The following is a 19671-nucleotide window of genomic DNA, read 5'->3' as shown; positions in this document are numbered from 1 at the left end:
CAGTGATCTACTGATGAACACACAATTCAAGCTGGAGAAACTACAGTTAGTATCATTATACTCTACAGCAGTTACAGTCAGATTAAAGATTACTGTTTACTTTCAGGAAAAGAAAAGGAAAGGATGTGACGTGTGGCCAAATATAGTGTCCCATACTCTGAACATCTGCATTTAACACACACACACACACACACACACACACACTCTCTCTCACACACACACACACCTGCGGCGCTGAGGAACAGTTGGGGTTCAGTTCTTGTTCGAGGGTCTCATCTCAGTCAATCAATGTTCTCTCTTCTACAGGTTAAACTGCATCAGTATTACAGATGAAGGTTGTGCTGCTCTGGCATCAGCGTTTAATTCAAACCTCAGAGAGCTGGATCTGAGCAGGAATCAAATAGGAGACTCTGGAGTGACAGAAATCTCCAGTCTGCTGAGAAATTCACAGACACTACAGATACTCAGGTCTGAATTTGGTTAATTTAAACATAAATCAATGTAAAGCTCTAGCTGGTATATAAACTGACGCTGTGTCACAAGGAATGGGTCAGTAATGTGAAATTTTTGTGTTGGTGTAGATGCATTTATAAAATATTGACAAACAGATTGATTTTTGGAGATGATGGGAAATGTTAATATCCTAATTGTGTAATAAATGTTTTAATGTGTTTTATTTAGTCTTTCTGAAGACTTTCAGATTGCAGTATTACTGAAGAAGGTTATAATAAAGTTACATAATTTTGTTATTAAAAAATCTTATAACTCAAATGTTACATTATATTGACAATAGCTCTTTTTTTAATATGCATCAGCAATTTTTTTTTTTTTATCCTGGATCTTCAGAAAAGCTTGTATTGGTAAAGTACTGCAGTCTCTGAGGGACTGAGTAATTTTGATTGCAACTGAAGGTTATAATTGTGGGAAATTAAAATGCAAGAATTGCAGATTACGTTCACCAATATATAACTTTACCCAGCTTTACTGTGAAAAGAGTCAATTCAGGCAAAAATGTCTGTAGTGCTGCTTTTTTTTTTTTCTTCATTCTAGAACATGTACTTCTATGACAATCTGTGTTATAATTAAGAATAACATATTTTTCTAATAGACTTTCAGACTGCAGTATCAGTGAAGAAGGTTATAAAGCTCTGTCTTCAGCTCTGAGATCAAATCCTTCACACCTGATAGAGCTGGATCTCACAGGAAATGATCCTGGAGAATCAGGAGTGAAGCAGCTCAGTGATTTACTACAGGATCCAAACTGTCAACTCAAGACTCTGAGGTGAGACCTGATGAAATAATGCTGAATAAATGATACACATTTGAGTTATTTATATTATATTTTTCTAATAATTTAATGGCCTCGAGTCAATTATTTAGCTTATACTGCGGTTGCCACACCTAAAGACATCAATCAGATGATAGATTTAAAGGGATTCATCTGGGTTTTGTACTTGAATCACTGTTGTGAGTAGGATTATTTGTTCCGCATCTCATCCAATGCCTCTTTTGCTGAATCTAAAACATGATTTTAAAGCTGGTAATGGAGGCTTGAGCCTTTGATAGCATTCTAATGCAGTTATTAATGAAGTTATTAAAAAGAGAGGGAGAGAGACAGAGACGCACAGAGAGAGAGAGAGAGAGCTTGTGTGAATTAGGCTTCCTCTGTGCTTCCCTCAACAGTGTTCTGCAGCAGTGTCTCTAAACAGCTGTTATTACCTCGCTAATGAGAAATGTCATGTGTGTTTACTTCCAGAAAATCATCTGTCATGATGTTGTTTTTACATTTACATTTATTCATTTAGCTGACGCTTTTTATCCAAAGCGACTTACAATTGCTATATATGTCAGAGGTCGCACGCCTCTGGAGCAACTAAGGGTTAAGTGTCTTGCTCAGGGACACATTGGTGTCTCACAGTGGATTCGAACCCGGGTCTCCCACACCACAGACGTGTGTCTTATCCACTGGACTGGGGTGGTGTTAGCGCAGTCCTGTAACTACTGTTATAACAGCTTTACTATATGTGAAGTGATATGAACTGTAATGAGGTCAAGAGAGCTGCCTGGAACTACGTTCACCGTGCGTTTCCCAGAAAAATAATGTTCGTCAGCCAATTAGATTCAAGCATTCAGTGGCCCTGTAGTATAAATTATATTATTACACTTATTCAGTAGGTACACAATTTGTTGTTGAAAATGATCAAACATGAAAGATCAGATGCTGCAGCTGCTGTTGTTTTGATGATAAATGTCAGCACAGTTTAGTTGTGTTAAAAGTTACAGCTTAATCTGACATTTTGGGTCACTAGATGTGCTGGTGTTTAGTAGTTTGGTGCCTCGATAGTTAACATTTATGATTGTGTTATTGTGGACATTTCTCATGAAAAACATATTCAGTGTGATTTATTATCCTGATTGTTTAAATATTACTGAATGCTCTGTACATTAATTTCCATGAAGCTCAGATTCACAACACTGTAGATCTACTACAGCAGATCAATCACAGACCACAAACATGTGATGTGTGTCAGGAGAGGATCCGTGATAATTGTGCATAGACAGACATCAGTTAAATAAAACTATCCAGAGTAGTGGTGGGCGATATGAGCTAAAATTAATATCACAATATTTTACACTGTCCAGGAGATATTGATATTATATTGTGATATGAGAAAAAAAAAATTCATGGCAAAATATTTTAACTTTACATAACTAGAAAAAATTAGGGATTGGAGATAGAACTGAAAAGTATTTTTTATTGTGCCATTGTTTTACTCAAAAAGTGCAAATGTGCAACATAAGGTAGGTCTGTATGAATTAAATTAAATATTGTGTGTTTGAGTTGTCCAGTGGTTCCCAAACCTTTTGTGACCCCCCCTTTAGTAGGCCCCACCCCCTTCTTTTTTTTCTTTTTTTTTTAAGTCTCATATGCTCACCAGGGCTACATTTTTTTTAATTAAAACTAAAGTACAGAGATTGTGATAATAATGTGAATATTGTCAATTTAAATGATCTATTTGGATGTTTTAACATATAGGCTACCGTATGGTCAATTCCCATGAAAAATATTCAGTTTGAGTTATCCTGACTGTTTAAAAGTTACTGAATGCACTGTACATTAATTTCCATCAAGCTCAGATTCACAACACTGTAGATCACTGATCTAGAATAGAGAACTGGATTGCTCATGACGTCGTGAAAGTGAATCACCATATTGGTAATCCCTTTTGTCTGTGTAAATGTTCTATTGAATTAATTGGAAATTGTATGATTTTAATGAGACATCACATAAGTCAGCTTTTTAAAACTGAAGTATCCCTGTACATTCTTACAATGCAAAAACTCAAGGGAATTTCCTCTACTTATTAAAAAGCTACGTTCATTACAGTAGCGAACATTATGAACACGATAAACATCAGACAGACACGACCTCATCATATAACAAATGACAAAGTGCTCGTTCTGAAATCTGAAAAAACACATAAACACACATCTTTATTCGCATTGAACAGTTATTTATTGTTTATATAATTCTGTTATAGTGTTTTTATTCATACAGTAGGTGCTAACTGTAAATGTTTCAACAAGAATTTCGTTAACATCATTCATTTTGAAGCAGGTAATGATTTAAATGGTGGTTAAATTATTATTAATTTAGCATACAATATTTTACATGGAAACAGTAGATAATGCTAGTAGACATATTTGCGCTATTTTGGAGATACTGAAATAGAGGTCTTAACGGGTCCAAAAATTTGTGCCCGAACCCAAAAGATATCCGTAATGTACTAGACTGAACCGACCCGGACCAGTCTATTATTTCAAAAGCTGGACCCAAACCCATCTGGAAGACAAAGCCCCGACTGGACCCGATTGTAACATATTCCACCTTAAATTGCTATTGCAAGCCAATAAACCTGTTGCGAAAAATACAACTTTTTGTTTTACCTAATTTAAGGAGCCATAATCTCTCTTCTTTGTACCTGACTGCCTGTGATGCATTCAAGTTATTTTTCGCGTTATTCCAAGTCCGAGCTCAATCCACTCATTATTTCAGCTTCAAAAGTCCACTTGATGTCACGGTGACGGATGACAAATGCAACTGTGCACATGTACATTCTGACTCGAATTTAACTCTGATAATAACTTCGACTGTTTGCCCTTTTGAACTATAATAACGATCACTCGTTCAGTGCCATGGCTGCTCTGTCTATCATCTCTGTGCTCTCTGCTCTGCTTCGAGTCTGAATCTGACCACTAAAACTTTGATTAAACTGTTCATTTATATTATTATAAAAATGGGAGAAAATGTAAAGCGCGGTTTGGCTGTCAAAGTCATTGTGTCCCTCACTGGTTGCCATAGAAACCTTGCTTTTTTTGCCTCACACTTTTCTTTTCTTAATTTTACAAGTGGCAAGTTACAAAAAAACAAGCAGTTTCTGATCACAGCCGGGTGTTCCCCGAGTCTGATGATCGCACGGGCATTACACACAATGTTAAACAGACCCGGGACCCGAGGTAATAGATTCGGACCTGACCCGGCTGATGATTTAAAATATGCTTTTCAACTGATTTTGAGCCTCACAGAAAACATTCATGTGACAGTTTACCTCAGATTTAGTTGCTTCAGATTTAGTTGCTGATTTGAAATATATTAAATATGAGTCTGTCAAGTCTGCAAGCATTATTACCGTGTGTGCACTTGCATTAACTCTGAGTCTGTCTGTGTGCTCTGCTTGTAACGTCAGAGAAAGAGAGAGAGAAAGAGAGATTGCTTTTTTTTGTCTCCCACTTTTCTTTTCCTAATTTTACAAGTGGCAAGTTACAAAAAAACAAGCAGTGTCTGATCACAGCCGGGTGTTCCCCGAGTCTGATGATCGCACGGGCATTACACACAATTTTAAACAGACCCGGGACCCGAGGTAATAGATTCGGACCGGACCCGGCTGATCATTTAAAATATAGACCCGAACCCATTCGGGTCGACGGGTCTCGGGTGCACTGTGAAGACCTCTAGTCTGAAATAGATGTTGCTCAATCAGGACATTAAAATTATAAACACCATAATTTATTCAGAGAATAACTGAATTCAGACAGTACATACATGAAATTAAGCTATAATATACTGTATATAAAATATAAATTAAGCTTTTCATTTTAGTAAAGAACAATATTAACAGAAGCTATTGTATTATTCATTGTATATTCAAATCAATTTCTGATACTAATAGGTTCATATTTAATCATTCCTGAATAATTACGTGTATAAAGAAATAGGCTATATTTTGTGTTGGATCAGATACATGTGTCGTCAGTGCGCAGCAGAGACACACACCTAAACGATTTAAATATATACTTATACAGTGTTTGGTGAATTCTGCTACATAATAATAGGCAGGGCCGGTGTCCTGACATTTTATCCTACCCTGTCAGATTTTCCTACGCGGGTTTACTGCGCACGCGCACATCAATATCGCGTCCTTTGTCTTATGCTAAACAACGATATTTAATGTATCTGCATTACTGTAAGGGTAGGTTTAGGGCTGGGGTAGGTGTAGACTTTAATAAAAACGCAATCTAATTGGTAGAAAATAATATTTATTGTTGGTTTCCTGTAACTCCCAGATAGCAAATGACATGTGGCCCAGTTCTGGCCCACATCTCCCATATTCTTCTGGCCCACATACCGCGCGGAATGACGGCGATGACTCAACCTGAGTCTGGCTGACATATGTCAACCACAACTGAGCCAGATCTGGGCCACATCTTAGAAATGGTGTGGGTGACATCTGGGCCAGATGTCAACCACGCCATTTATGAGATGTGGCCCAGATCCGTCCCAGTTGTGGCTGACTTCTGGGTTAGATATGGCCCATATTAACCCTTTCTAGACACAAAAGAATATGTAATTCATCCAGAATAAAGAAAACACTCATGTAGTCTAAACTGCTTTATTAAAATATAAAAATTAGACAAATAAATATACATACATGAATACAACTGCATGTATGGATATAAAACAAATACAATTACATTATTACAAAATAAAAAATACATATAAATATTTATAAATATAGTTAAATACACATTAACATTACATTTACATTTAGCAGACACTTTTATCCAAAGCAACTTACAAATGAGGACAATGGAAGTAATCAAAATCAACAAAAGAGCAATGATATACAGGTGCTGGTTATATAATTAGAATATCATCAAAAAGTTGATTTATTTCACTAATTCCATTCAAAAAGTGAAACTTGTATATTATATTTATTCATTACACACAGACTGATATATTTCAAATGTTTATTTATTTTAATTTTGACGTTTATAACTGACAGCTAAGGAAAATCCCAAATTCCGACGCAGCAGAGAGGAGTGAGTATGAGGAACATTCAGATACACAGGCTGATTCAGTCTTCTGAATTGGGAGTAGTGAACATGCATTATAAACTTCTTTCAAATTAGAATCTGTTGGGGAGATAAAATGTGCAAGATAACGTATATGTACTAATAAAAACATCAAACAAAAAATATGTATCTTTTACTCTCCAGTACTGAAAGCAGAACTGATAAGGGAGCCCTTGATACTAGCCGCATTTCCACTGTCGGGCCAGTGCGAGCCAGGGCTTAAAGCGGGTCGGGCGGGGCTCTTAGCCCCGGGCCAGAATAGCGCAGGGTTTCCACAGTGGAGCTTGAAGCACCGCTGGACGTCACTAAAACACGCCCTTTACACGCCTCTCAGAACAACTTCATGCAAAATTAATCACACATGAACACACTTATTTCTATTTTATTTATTTTTAACGCTTATGAAAATAGCCTGCTTATTCGGTCGAGTCTGTTTCTGTTTATTAGCCACAGTATAGCTGTCATATTTATAATGAATGATAATATCTCTATTTTTATAAAAGCTCCCGAACAAAAAAACATTATTAGGCTATATTGTTTTATGATAGGCAACGTGAGATAAACTCTCGAGACGAGGCTTGTGACAGATAATATAAGTTACTTAATAAATACACGACTGTGATAGAGAATAAGAAGCTGACGTCTGATTTCTTCAAGCGGTCATATTTTACCATGTTTACTATGGTAATATGTTTAGCGTGCATATCTTTTTCATCGCTTATACATATTTCTGCCTTGTATGGTGATTATCCACATTGGATCAAGTTATTTTAAACACTCGACGCTGACTGAAAGTGAGTTTTGAGCTTGACTTATTTAAAAAAGTGTTTAATGCTGGTGTTAAAGCTGTTATCTTTCTGAAATGATCCGCAGCGCAGACTCTCTATTTTTATAAAAGCTCCCGAACAAAAATCATTATTATATGTTGATGATATGCAACGTGGAGCTAAACTCTTGAAACGAGACGACAGATAAAATGTTACTTTATAAATACACAATTGTGATAGAGAATAAGAAGCTGACGTCTGGATTTATCCAATCGGTCATATTTACCATGTTTACTATTATTATAATTAGCCGGCAGCCATATCACCCTGGAGCCCAAGACCGGTTGCCCACTGAAGCTAAGCAGGGCTGAGCCTGGTCAGTACCTGGATGGGAGACCTCCTGAGAAAACTAGGTTGCTGCTGGAAGAGGTGCTAGTGAGGCCAGCAGGGGGTGCTCACCCTGTGGTCTGTGTGGGTCCTAGCGCCCCAGTGTAGTGATGGGGACACTATACTGTCAACGAGCACCGTCCTTCGGATGAGACGTTAAACCGAGGTCCTGACTCTCTGTGGTCATTAAAAATCCCAGGATGTCTTTCGTAAAGAGTAGAGGTGTGACCTCGGCATCCTGGCTAAATTCGCCCATTGGCCTCTGACCATCATGGCCTCCTAACAATCCCCATATCTGCTGATTGGCTTCATCACTCTGTCTCCTCTCCATCAGTGAGCTGGTGTGTGGTGGGCGTTCTGGCGCACTATGGCTGCCGTCGCATCATCCAGGTGGATGCTGCACACTGGTGGTGGATGAGGAGATACCCCTTGACTATGTAAGCGCTTTGAGTGTCTAGAAAAAAAGCGCTATATAAATGTAAAGAATTATTATTATTATTACTATGGTAACATTAATTTTTAGCGTGCATAGTCTTTTACATCGCTTATAAATATTTCTGCCTTGTTTAGTGATTATAATCCACATCGGATCAAGTTATTTCAAACACTTGCTGCTAACTAAGAGTGAGTTTTGAGCTCAACTGATTTTAAAACGTCTTTAATGCTGCTGTTAAAGTTGTTATCTCTCTGAAATGATCCGCGCTGACGCTCTCCAGACACGGAGAAACTCCGCCTTTGTTCATAACTCCTCCTCTAGCCCCAGCTGGCCCGCTTTGGCCCAAGGTTTTCAACGGGCCAAAAAACCCTGGCCGTTGGCCCCGAGGAAGCCCCGGCGAGGCACGATCAAGCCCCGGAAGTGACTGTGGAAACGCGACTGGCCCTGGCACGCACTAGCACGCCCGGTCTTAGCTCGATAGTGGAAACACGGCTACTGTGACACAGCTCTTTCAAATTAACATTACCTTTTTTGCAGTGGCGGTAGTTTGTATGTCCATCTATAGTTGCCATCATCTAAGGTCTTTTGAGTACTGGTATCATCTGAAGTCCTCACAAGTCCTGCAAGTCCTGCGCTGTGCAGTTTCTAATAACCTTGGGATGGACATTTGCAGAAACAGGAAGGCAAAGGGAGAAAGATTAGCATAGCTGCTGTTCATATCATTTCAGGCAATGTGCACTTTTTACTATTTCATCAATGGAGTACATTGAGTACTATTTTTAATCTAGAAGGTTTAAACTGAAATAATTTTTCTAGATCCCTTAATAAACATATTATTTGTTGTCTGTTTTTGGGGAACAGACACAGTCTCTATAGAATGGACTGCATATGCCAGAGTAACATTTAATACATTTTAATAAAGTTTAACTGGGAGGAACATCATAACTGTAATTTACACAACCATTCAAGAGTTTGGGGTCTGTAAGATATTTTATGCCTTTATAAAAAATATCTTATGCTCACCACGGCTCCATTTATTGAATCAAATTACAGTAAAATAGTAACACTGTGACTATTACAATACAAAACAACTCTTTTCTATGTGAATATTATGTTAAAATGTCATTTATTCCTTTGATCAAAGCTGAATTTTCAGCATCATTACTCCAGTCTTCAGTGACAAATCTTCAGAAATCATTCTAATATGATGATTTACTGCTCAAGAAACATTTCTGATTATGATCAATGTTAAAATACAGACGTGCTGAAATTGTTTTTTTGTTGGATTCATTGTTACATAGAATCCAAACATTTGAATGTTAGTGTTACATGCATCAAATTGTTCAAAATCATCTGTTTCAAATAGTGTTCCTGTGGCTCAACTGGTAGAGCACTGTGTTAGCAAGCAAGCGCAAGGTTGGGGGTTAGATTCCCCGGGAACACATGATATGTAAATATTGATAGCCTGAATGCACTGTAAGTCGCTTTGGATAAAAGTGTCTGCATATATAAATGCAGGTCATTTGAACTTTGTATTCATCTGTGAATCCTGAAAAATAAAATGCATCACAGTTTCCACAAAAAAAATGAAGCAGCACAACTGTTTCAACGCTGATAATAAGTTTCTTGAGCAGCAAATCAGCATTTCTGAGGGATCCATGTGACACTGAAGACTGGAGGAATGATGCTGAAAATACTCTGCACATCACAGGAATAAATTAGTTTATAATGTATTCACATAGAAAACAGCTATTTTAAATTGTAATAATATTTCACAATATTACTCTTTTTACATATTTTAATCGAATAATTACTACAGAGGTGAGCAGAAGATAATTATTACAAATTGTATCAACTTCAAGCTTTTGAACACTAGTGTACTGTATATTTGAGGTTTGACTTACTGTACTAGTCTTGTGGTCAATAGCATCTTGGAGATGTTGTCTTACAGTAGGTTCACTCCGACTCTGCTGGATGCAGCAGGCCATCAGCACTGAAGAATCTAGGAACAAAACAAGCAATTTGACACAGAGCCAACAATATTTAGTCTGCAGTTCCAGGTTTATTAGATGGAAACAAGCTAGAGCAGGTGAATTGCAAAAAAAAATAATAAAAATAAATAACAGATTCATTGCGATATATGTTGTGAAAAAAATGCATATTAGGTTACTTAACCTTTTCAGCGCTTCCTACATCTCTGTCAGCAGCTCCCTTCAGAAATATTGAAATCTTGGACACTCCCTTCTGTTGTAGAAGGATTATTTTGTTACTCTTGAAATCGCAGAACAGTTTTACGTTTACCATAAAAGATCAAAACAACTTTAGTTTTCTGCCAATTTTCGCGCTCCTTGATAACGTGACGTCATCGATAAACAGTAAAGTGCAAATGTTAAGGTTAAATAAATTAAGCAATTTCCAATCATCCATTGAAAGATTACCAACAAAACAGCCAAAATCTATCATCTACAGATGAAGATTTGATTAAAAGCCCAAACTTTCATAAATAAGAGCACAATAGAGTTATCATACCTGACGATACGTCGTCTGAAAACGGTAGAAATGCTAACGGACTTTTTCGAAGACATTAAACCATTCCTATAAAGTAAATAAACAACAGAAGCGAGTCAAATACAAGTAAGAGAAGTGTCAACAACAGTTATAAGTAATATTTGTGTGATTTTATGGACTTAACTCACCTGAAAACAGTGAAATCAGCGAGAAACGGGGTGTTTCCTCCATGGCAACTCCATCCGCACGCCCATGAAAGCACGTCACGAATTAAAAGTCACACTCTTACGTTACATAAATAAACATATGAACAAACATATGCCCCTTATTTTCTTTCTGTAAGAGGGGGCGCGGCCATTTGTAAATTTAATGTGTCTGGCTTTCGGTGTCATTCCAGCTATATTAGCTGTACAAACAGCTTGTTTTGCTGTTTACTGTTGCAAACTGCTGTATCTTACTATGTTATTTTTAATGTATTGTCTTAATTATGAACATACTGGTTTGTAGTGCAAACAGTTTTACCGTTTACTGCACTTTGTTCTTCTTGTTATTTCCCTATAACCATGACCATAAGTCTCACACATTCACATACAATTGCTTGGTGGATAAAATTAGATCACTACATAATTCAAAATGTCATTCAATTATGATATTGCTAATTTAAAATTCATTTTGTAGTTTTATAACCCAGTGCAAAATGCCAGGCCTGCACATAATAGTGGGACAAAGTGGAACTTTTATAGTTTAAGATTTTGTATTGTTGCTTTTACGAACACTCATATATATATATGTGTGTGTGTGTGTGTGTGTGTGTGTGTGTGTGTGTGTGTGTGTGTGTGTGTGTGTGTAAAAGGTGCATCTTGAAGAAATGTGAATATCATGAAAAAGTTCATTTTTTTTTACTTTTTTTATTAAAAAGTGAAATTTTTATATATTCTAGAGATTCATAATTTTTTTTTTGATGATTAGAGCTTAATTTAATGAATTTCAAATGATTTTTAAAGAAACTTTGTCCTGTGGTGTGACAGTACAGGTGTCACAATGTAGGACTTTTTTTTTTTTATCACACCAAAGGACGTTTCAGCCTTTTCTGTCAATTAATGACCTTGCTATTCCAAGCTAACCTGTCATTAGCGGCAAGCAAGACACATTTGCTAAATTGTCTAGGATTATGTTGCTTAACATGCACTTTTTAATTAAAAATATATATAATTTAGGGGTGTCATATTAATGCACAACAAAGCATAAAACATTTGTAGTGGTTCCGAAAAAGTTCAAAGGACATGGTGTCACACCAGAGGACATGGTACAACAATGTAAAAAAAATCGAATAACATTGCAGCTTCATAAAAGGTCTGTGTAGGTCAAATAAATATGTGTATGTATTTATATTATGTGTCCTGAAATATTATGGGCGTCCAGTACTCAAAATAGTTTTAGAACCACTGACTGGTAAAGTAAGGTGATCTGCCAGGACGTGTCTTCAGAAAATGGCACATCTGGTCACCTGGTATAGGCCATATCTGGCCCACATACAACAAGCCAGAACTCAACCTAGAACCGGTTTGTCACACACGGGCCAGATCTGGCCCACACACAGCAAACCACGACTCAAATTAAAGCCGGTTTGTCGCACACGGGCCAGATCTGGCCCACACACAGCAAGCCACGACTCAAATTAAAGCCGGTTTGTTGCACACGGGCCAGATCTGGCCCACACACAGCAAGCCACGACTCAAACTAAAGCCGGTTTGTCGCACACGGGCCAGATCTGGCCCACACACAGCAAGCCACGACTCAAATTAAAGCCGGTTTGTTGCACACGGGCCAGATCTGGCCCACACACAGCAAGCCACGACTCAAATTAAAGCCGGTTTGTCACACACGGGCCGGATCTGGCCCACACACACCAAGCCACGACTCAAATTAAAGCCGGTTTGTCACACACGGGCCAGATCTGGCCCACACACAGCAAGCCACGACTCAAATTAAAGCCGGTTTGTCGCACACGGGCCAGATCTGGCCCACACACAGCAAGCCACGACTCAAATTAAAGCCGGTTTGTCACACACGGGCCGGATCTGGCCCACACACACCAAGCCACGACTCAAATTAAAGCCGGTTTGTCACACACGGGCCAGATCTGGCCCACACACAGCAAGCCACGACTCAAATTAAAGCCGGTTTGTCGCACACGGGCCAGATCTGGCCCACACACAGCAAGCCACGACTCAATTTAAAGCCGGTTTGTCACACACGGACCAGATCTGGCCCACACACAGCAAGCCACGACTCAAATTAAAGCCGGTTTGTCGCACACGGGCCAGATCTGGCCCACACACACCAAGCCACGACTCAAATTAAAGCCGGTTTGTCGCACACGGGCCAGATCTGGCCCACACACAGCAAGCCACGACTCAATTTAAAGCCGGTTTGTCACACACGGACCAGATCTGGCCCACACACAGCAAGCCACGACTCAAATTAAAGCCGGTTTGTCGCACACGGGCCAGATCTGGCCCACACACACCAAGCCACGACTCAAATTAAAGCCGGTTTGTCGCACACGGGCCAGATCTGGCCCACACACAGCAAGCCACGACTCAAATTAAAGCCGGTTTGTCACACACGGGCCGGATCTGGCCCATAAACAGCATGCCACAACTCAAACTAAAACCGGCTTGATGTGTGTGGGCCAGAGATGGCCCATATAACCTCTGCCGTTGCCAGAACTGAGCCAGATGTGCCATAGTTGGCCCAGATGAGGCCCGGATATGTATGCTATCTGGGCTGTATCCCTTTTAGCTACAACCGCGAATATAACACATAATTACTGTATTTGCAGTACTGTAAGGGTATGATTAGGGTTGTGGTAGGTGTAGACATTAATAAATCATAACTTTACAGTAGAATTTTCGTTGTGGAATTGTACTACCCACTGTTTTGGTGGGAGGTAGGAAAATCTGACAGAACACAGACTCTAGACAGAACACCGGCGCTCCGCACACGCACATCACGCACTGCGCGTAGGGCACCAAGTGATTTGGGGGGCACCAAAAAATCTGGGTCGTGAAAAAATCATCACAATAGGCTACTAGAATAAATAACAAATAAAATATTTCTAAAAGCATGTTAATATACAAAAGCAATACAAACGTAATATAGGCCTAGACCAAATTAGTCGAGAAAAAGGTGAATCTCTGTGCCAGTCTCCCTCTGGTGCCCCCCCTTCCCCACCTCCCAGTGGTCTGTTCGATTATGCCTCAATCAATGTCAAATTTGGCAGACCGAACTCAGACATGGCCTCGAAAAGAGTCGGGGGCGGAAAAAATAAAAAAGAAGAGACAGCGGAGCGGGATGATGCTCGTGCGTCGCTTGCAGGTAAGACAATGTTTTAAATAAAAATGTTAGTTTTAAAAGAACGGCTTTAGGTAACAACGTTATTTTTTTCAGTAACGCAGTAATCTAACTAATTACTTTTCCCGTTGTTACAACACCGTTAACGTTATTTGAACGTTAAATGCGGTGCGTTACTATGCATTGATTTAATAAACTTTGTAATCCGAACGCACCCCTGGCTCACACAGCGAGTGAGCAGGTGGGTTAATAACAAGATAAGTGATTATGATTGGCTAAGGCAGAGTCATGTGTTACATGGTAGCCAATCAGAGCCAGTGTTTTTACACACATGCCGGCCAGCGGCGCCAAACACACACACACACACACACACACACACACGCACGCAACAGCTACACAGAGATTTGCAGCAGAGACGGCGAGTCAGGAGCAATCCGATGAAAAGTTGGCATTTTCAGGGTGAAGATATAAGCACTACTTCAAAATCATTGTGGTCAAAGGCAAGAACGTGCATGTAATGTGTACACCCTTTCTTAAGATAATACTTGAAGTGCAGGATAAAACTCTTGCTGTCTGTTGACGTGCAATAAATATTGAAAGTTATGTACCTGTCTGTTCTACTCATTTCAACTGACTTGTAAAAACTGCAAAAAAAAAAAAAAAAAGAAGTACAAATTATCTGACATGTAGCAACTTTTTTTTTTTTTTTTGCAGTAACGCAAATAGTTACTTTCCCTGGTAACGAGTTACTTTTATTATAGAGTAATTCAGTTACTCAGTTACTTTTTGGAACAAGTAGTGAGTAACTATAACTAATTCCTTTTTTAAAGTAATGTTCCCAACACTGCTGAAAGCTGATTTTGCAGCTAGGAAATGTAGGTGTGTGCCTCTGTAGGGCCTCTGACAACTGATGGTAGTGAAAATGTTTAATATAGTTCTATAGAATAGCAGAATGGTGTCTTTATAGAGATGTAGTCCCTCTGTTGAGTAATTTCTACTGTGCAGTTATGCATGGTTATTTGCAGTTTAAAATGTGCACTTTAAAATTCATACTTCATAAAATTCATACACTTATACTGTTATTTGCACTAAACTTTTTTTGCACTTTTAACTTTCTGTGTTCACATTGTTCAGTTCCAATTATTCATTTGCAGCAGTTATTTTGGAAGTAAAGAGAACCTATCTAAGAAATTCTGAATGGTAGTTATTTCTTTGGTTGGTGGTGGGTGGGTGGTTGGTTGGGGAGGGGGGCACCACCAAGCATTTGTGCTTAGGGCACCCAAATGGCTAGCGCCGGCCCTGATAATAGGAAGAGCCAGCATCAAAAGATCAATTAAATATATCACTATGAATGCTTAGCTGTCACAAGCTAGTTATCCTTTTTGCTAACTTTCCTCATCTCCTGCTTAAAAGCCAGAAATATCTTCAGATGCTTGAGAATCATGATCTAGTGAGCTTTTGCCCGAGTTTCTTTTAAATTTACTTTTGACTTTTGTCTTTCTAAAAAAAAAATATATATATTTAAATGTTCAACTGTTTAAACTTGAACTACAGCTTTTCATTACAAACAGTGTTTGATAATCTTTAAATGCTTTGTGATGTAATGCACATTGAGTTGATTCCAGCTTCATCTTCTCTTCTGCAGGTTTTTGGGTCCTGCTGCAGATGAAGGCTGTCAGTATGTGACTGGAATTGTGGGTAAAAACCCGTTACTCCTGAGAGAGCTGGATCTGAGTGGACATAAACTAGGAGACACAGAAGTGAATCAGATCTCTGCTATACTGCAGGATAAACACTGTACACTCAACACACTGAAGTGAGTATCTTACATCATTTCACATGTTACATGACTAGTAATGTTACAGTCCTCTATTTTAATTCTCATTTGAGTCCGACCTCACGTTATAAAGCTTGGAAGAGCCAGAACATGTTTAATATAACTCTGATTATATTTGTCTGAAAGAAGAAATTCATATACATCTAGGATGTCTTGAGGGTGAGTAAATCATGGGGTAATTTTCATTTTTGGGTGAACTATCCCTTTAAGTGCACAGTGGTTGGAGAAAATAATGTGAACACATTAGAAATAGACAGTATTTTATTAATGTGTTTACCATAATTTGCCTTTAATACAGCTTAGAATAGATTCATACAACTTTTGAATAGACTTCAGTTAAATTTAGTCTCTAGCTTCTGCTGTGACTGTTGAATGTGATCATGTTTACTGACTACAAACTGAGGATTGAAGACTAATTGAAAATTAGTCAGTCTGGTTTCCACTGTCCCTTCTGGGTCTTCCTCTGGGACAATGGCCAGGGTTTTTTGGCCAACTGGGTCTCTGAGTTTAGGTTAGAGGAGGTTATGAATGAAGGAGGTGTTTCTCTGCGTCTGGAGAGCATCAGTGCTGAGGATCATTTTATAAAGTTAAAGACATTAATAATAATAGCTCAGAAGTCACTTTCAGACAGCAGTGAGTGTTTGAAATAACTTCTGTTTGAGATCTGACGTGGATTATGATCACCTTACAAGGCTTCATATAATCTCTCTGTCATCAAACACCAGATTAATGAATGTGTAACACAACTGAACAGAACCGGTCCAGACTGGGCTTTATTCTGTGCAGGCATTGCTTCTTCAGTCTGACCTGTTTCAGAGAAATATTACTGTACTTCACATCTACACACACAGACAAACCTACAGTTTTATTTAGATGTGCAAAGTTGAATCTGTGGAGCAAAGCTGATCAAGTCACTGGACAGAGCAGAGCGAATGCATTTACGTTGTAGTGATGTGCAGACCAGAATCAGTTTAAACACAAATACACAGCAGTCAGGACTTTTATTTTAGACAATATGATCAGTTTTAGACAAAAGATGAAATAAGAATTATACGACAGAAATAAAAAGATATGAAAGATTTTAGCACCTTTCACCCAAGGTTGTTTGGAATTAAAACTTCATTGTATTTCTATCATGAATCAGCAGAAATTGTACATAAATCATGAGAAGTGTCAATTATTTGGTTAGATGAACAACTTGTTTGTTTTTCTGTCTTGAAGACCAAATTGTGGAAAATTATCCAAAGGTGTTCAGACACTCTTCCTCTGTTTTTTGTTTTATCAAGACATTGTGACTTTATTCAATAGTTTTCTTCTATCTTCTCTCTTTCTCTCAATGAAGATTAAGACGCTGTGATTTGACAGATGAAGGTTGTTCTGCTGTGACTTCATGAACATAACGTGTCTGATTCATTGTGTTTTCTCTTTCTGTCTTCAGTCTGAGTTATTGCAGTATTACAGAGAAACAGTGTCTCATCCTGACTTCAGCTCTGAAATCAAACCCATCACACCTGAGAGAACTGAACCTGAGCAGGAATAAACTACTAGGAGACTCTGGAGTGAAACACCTCAGTGATCTACTGATGAACACACAATTCAAGCTGGAGAAACTAGAGTTAGTATCATTATACTCTACAGCACTTACAGTCAGATTAAAGATTACTGTTTACTTTCAGGGAAAGGAAAGGAAAGGATGTGACGTGTGGCCAAGTCTAGTGCATTTAACACATACACACACACACACACACACACAAACACACACCTGTAGCGCTGAGGAACAGTATATAGTGTCCCATACTCTGCATTTAACACACACACACACACACCGTTAACAGATACACGCACACTCTCTCGCACGCACACACACACTCTTTCTCTCTCTCTCTCTCACACACACACACACACACACACCTGCAGCGCTGAGGAACAGTATATAGTGTCCCATACTCTGCATTTAACACACACACACACACACCGTGAACAGATACACGCACACTCTCTCGCACGCACACACACACACACTCTTTCTCTCTCTCTCTCTCACACACACACACACACACACACACCTGCAGCGCTGAGGAACAGTATATAGTGTCCCATACTCTGCATTTAACACACACACACACCGTGAACAGATACACGAACACTCTCTCGCACGCACACACACACACACACACACACACACACACTCTTTCTCTCTCTCTCTCTCACACACACACACACCTGCAGCGCTGAGGAACAGTATATAGTGTCCCATACTCTGCATTTAACACACACACACACCGTGAACAGATACACGCACACTCTCTCGCACACACACACACACACACACACTCTTTCTCTCTCTCACACACACACACACACACACACTCTTTCTCTCTCACACACACACTCACACACACACACACACACACACCTGCAGCGCTGAGGAACAGTTGGGGTTCAGTTCTTGCTCGAGGGTCTCTGTTTTGAGGTATTTATTTGGGGCTGGTTAGTAAAGGTTTGCAATCACTATGGCACATCCGGTTAGAATGCAATGACTCTGATGTTTCTTCTTTAATTTTTATTCTCCACTGTAGATATGTGGGTATGTGTGGTTCTGAAAGGATACACACAATAATGGTAAATAAAAGGTACACAATAATAAGTATAACAACAATAAAAATTGCCAAAAATATTATATAGTTACAAAAGGCATTAAATAGGATTAACTATATTCAATGTATAATTACAATAAATCAACATTGTGTACAGACTGCTCTGAGTGGGACTCGAACCCGCGGCCGTAACATTATTAGCGCCATTCCGGCGGTCTTATGTAAACAAATGACGGTGCAATTTTAGAACGTTAATCTTGAGGCATTCATAGGTACGCATGCAAATAAGCATTTAATCCACATAACGGGTCTGATAAGCATATAAACAGCTGTCATAAAGTATCATAATCACATTAATTCACACAAAGGAATGGCAATTGCTGAATCTTTGTACACACGCATACAGTATTACCATTAATATCTGAAGTCTGTGATTATCTTAAACCGCAACAATACACAAATGTATTAATAACAAAGATAAGAACATTTGAACTTACTTCTAGCTGCACGCACACACTTGAAATAAACTTTGGAGAACACTCATTAGCTCCGCACTAAACTTTCTGATGCAGCACACTTCTATATCCTTTGGCGGAACTACTTTCAGATGACGCTAAAGCTGTACTGATTCGTAGTTTCAACTGTCAATTAAAAAGCCCACCAATAGTGTCACGTGAACCAGTTATGCTCTGTGATTGGATATACGTCAGGGCTTACGTATGGGTGACAGACATACAGAAAGATAACACAAGAGAGATTCTCGTGTATGCGGTTGCTTCATGCTGAATAAAGCGAGTTAAAGACGATCTACTGTCTCTTCATATATCTATATATATTATACGAAGATAGATACGCTTCACATGGTGTCAGAAGTGAACCGACACAGCACGCTGACTGAAGGAAGTAGTTTGACAGGAGAAAACCGGACAGGATGGCAAAGTTTTCGGCGCCGGAGCAGCTTAACTTCGCTAAACCGGAGGATTGGCCCGATTGGAAACAACTTTTCTCCCGGTATCGAATAGCAACGAAGCTTAACAAAGAGCCAGCTGATGTTCAGGTCAGCGCACTGATTTATTCTATGGGCCCGGAGGCAGAGCAAGTGTACAATTCATTCGTCTCGCCGGATGACGACGAGGGAGAGGAGGAGGATTTTGACCAAGTGCTGAAGCTGTTTGACGCGCACTTCGTGCCAAAAAGAAATGTGATTTTTGAGAGAGCACGTTTTCATTCGCGGACACAAGAGGCGGGTGAGTCCGTTGAGCAGTATATAAGGCACTTGTATGAACTCGCAGCCCACTGTGACTTTCATGAAAATGAGGAGGAAATAAGAGATAGACTTGTTATAGGGATTAAAGACAAAGATCTTTC

General features: G+C 39.0%; 1 protein-coding gene and 2 long non-coding RNA genes across 5 annotated transcripts in view; 1 reads left to right on the top strand and 2 right to left on the bottom strand.

Moving 5' to 3' along the window:
* LOC127987559 (uncharacterized) overlaps positions 1–19671 on the top strand; it is a 1718354-nt gene that overhangs the window by 1403200 nt on the left and 295483 nt on the right. The window contains exon 71 of the mRNA XM_052589927.1: positions 17145–17321. Coding sequence (XP_052445887.1) covers positions 17145–17321 — 177 coding nt within the window. The remainder of the gene's footprint in view (positions 1–17144; positions 17322–19671) is intronic.
* LOC127987630 (uncharacterized) lies at positions 6157–10740 on the bottom strand. Of its 3 annotated transcripts, none has more exons than XR_008161285.1 (5): positions 10534–10732; positions 10180–10248; positions 9909–10006; positions 8531–8657; positions 6157–6474 (listed from the first exon to the last, which is right to left on the bottom strand). It is a non-coding gene; the product is annotated as an uncharacterized LOC127987630 (long non-coding RNA). The 3 variants fall into 3 exon arrangements; XR_008161286.1 differs by lacking the exon at positions 6157–6474 and having other exon boundaries at positions 8082–8657; positions 10534–10599; positions 10701–10740; XR_008161284.1 differs by lacking the exon at positions 6157–6474 and having other exon boundaries at positions 8082–8657.
* LOC127987639 (uncharacterized) lies at positions 16395–18887 on the bottom strand. The gene is made up of 3 exons (XR_008161296.1): positions 18801–18887; positions 18123–18305; positions 16395–16513 (listed from the first exon to the last, which is right to left on the bottom strand). It is a non-coding gene; the product is annotated as an uncharacterized LOC127987639 (long non-coding RNA).

This window comes from Carassius gibelio, chromosome B22, assembly GCF_023724105.1.
Source record: "Carassius gibelio isolate Cgi1373 ecotype wild population from Czech Republic chromosome B22, carGib1.2-hapl.c, whole genome shotgun sequence".
NCBI classification, from domain to species: Eukaryota; Metazoa; Chordata; class Actinopteri; order Cypriniformes; family Cyprinidae; genus Carassius; species Carassius gibelio.
This window is presented reverse-complemented; position numbering and strand designations above follow the sequence as displayed.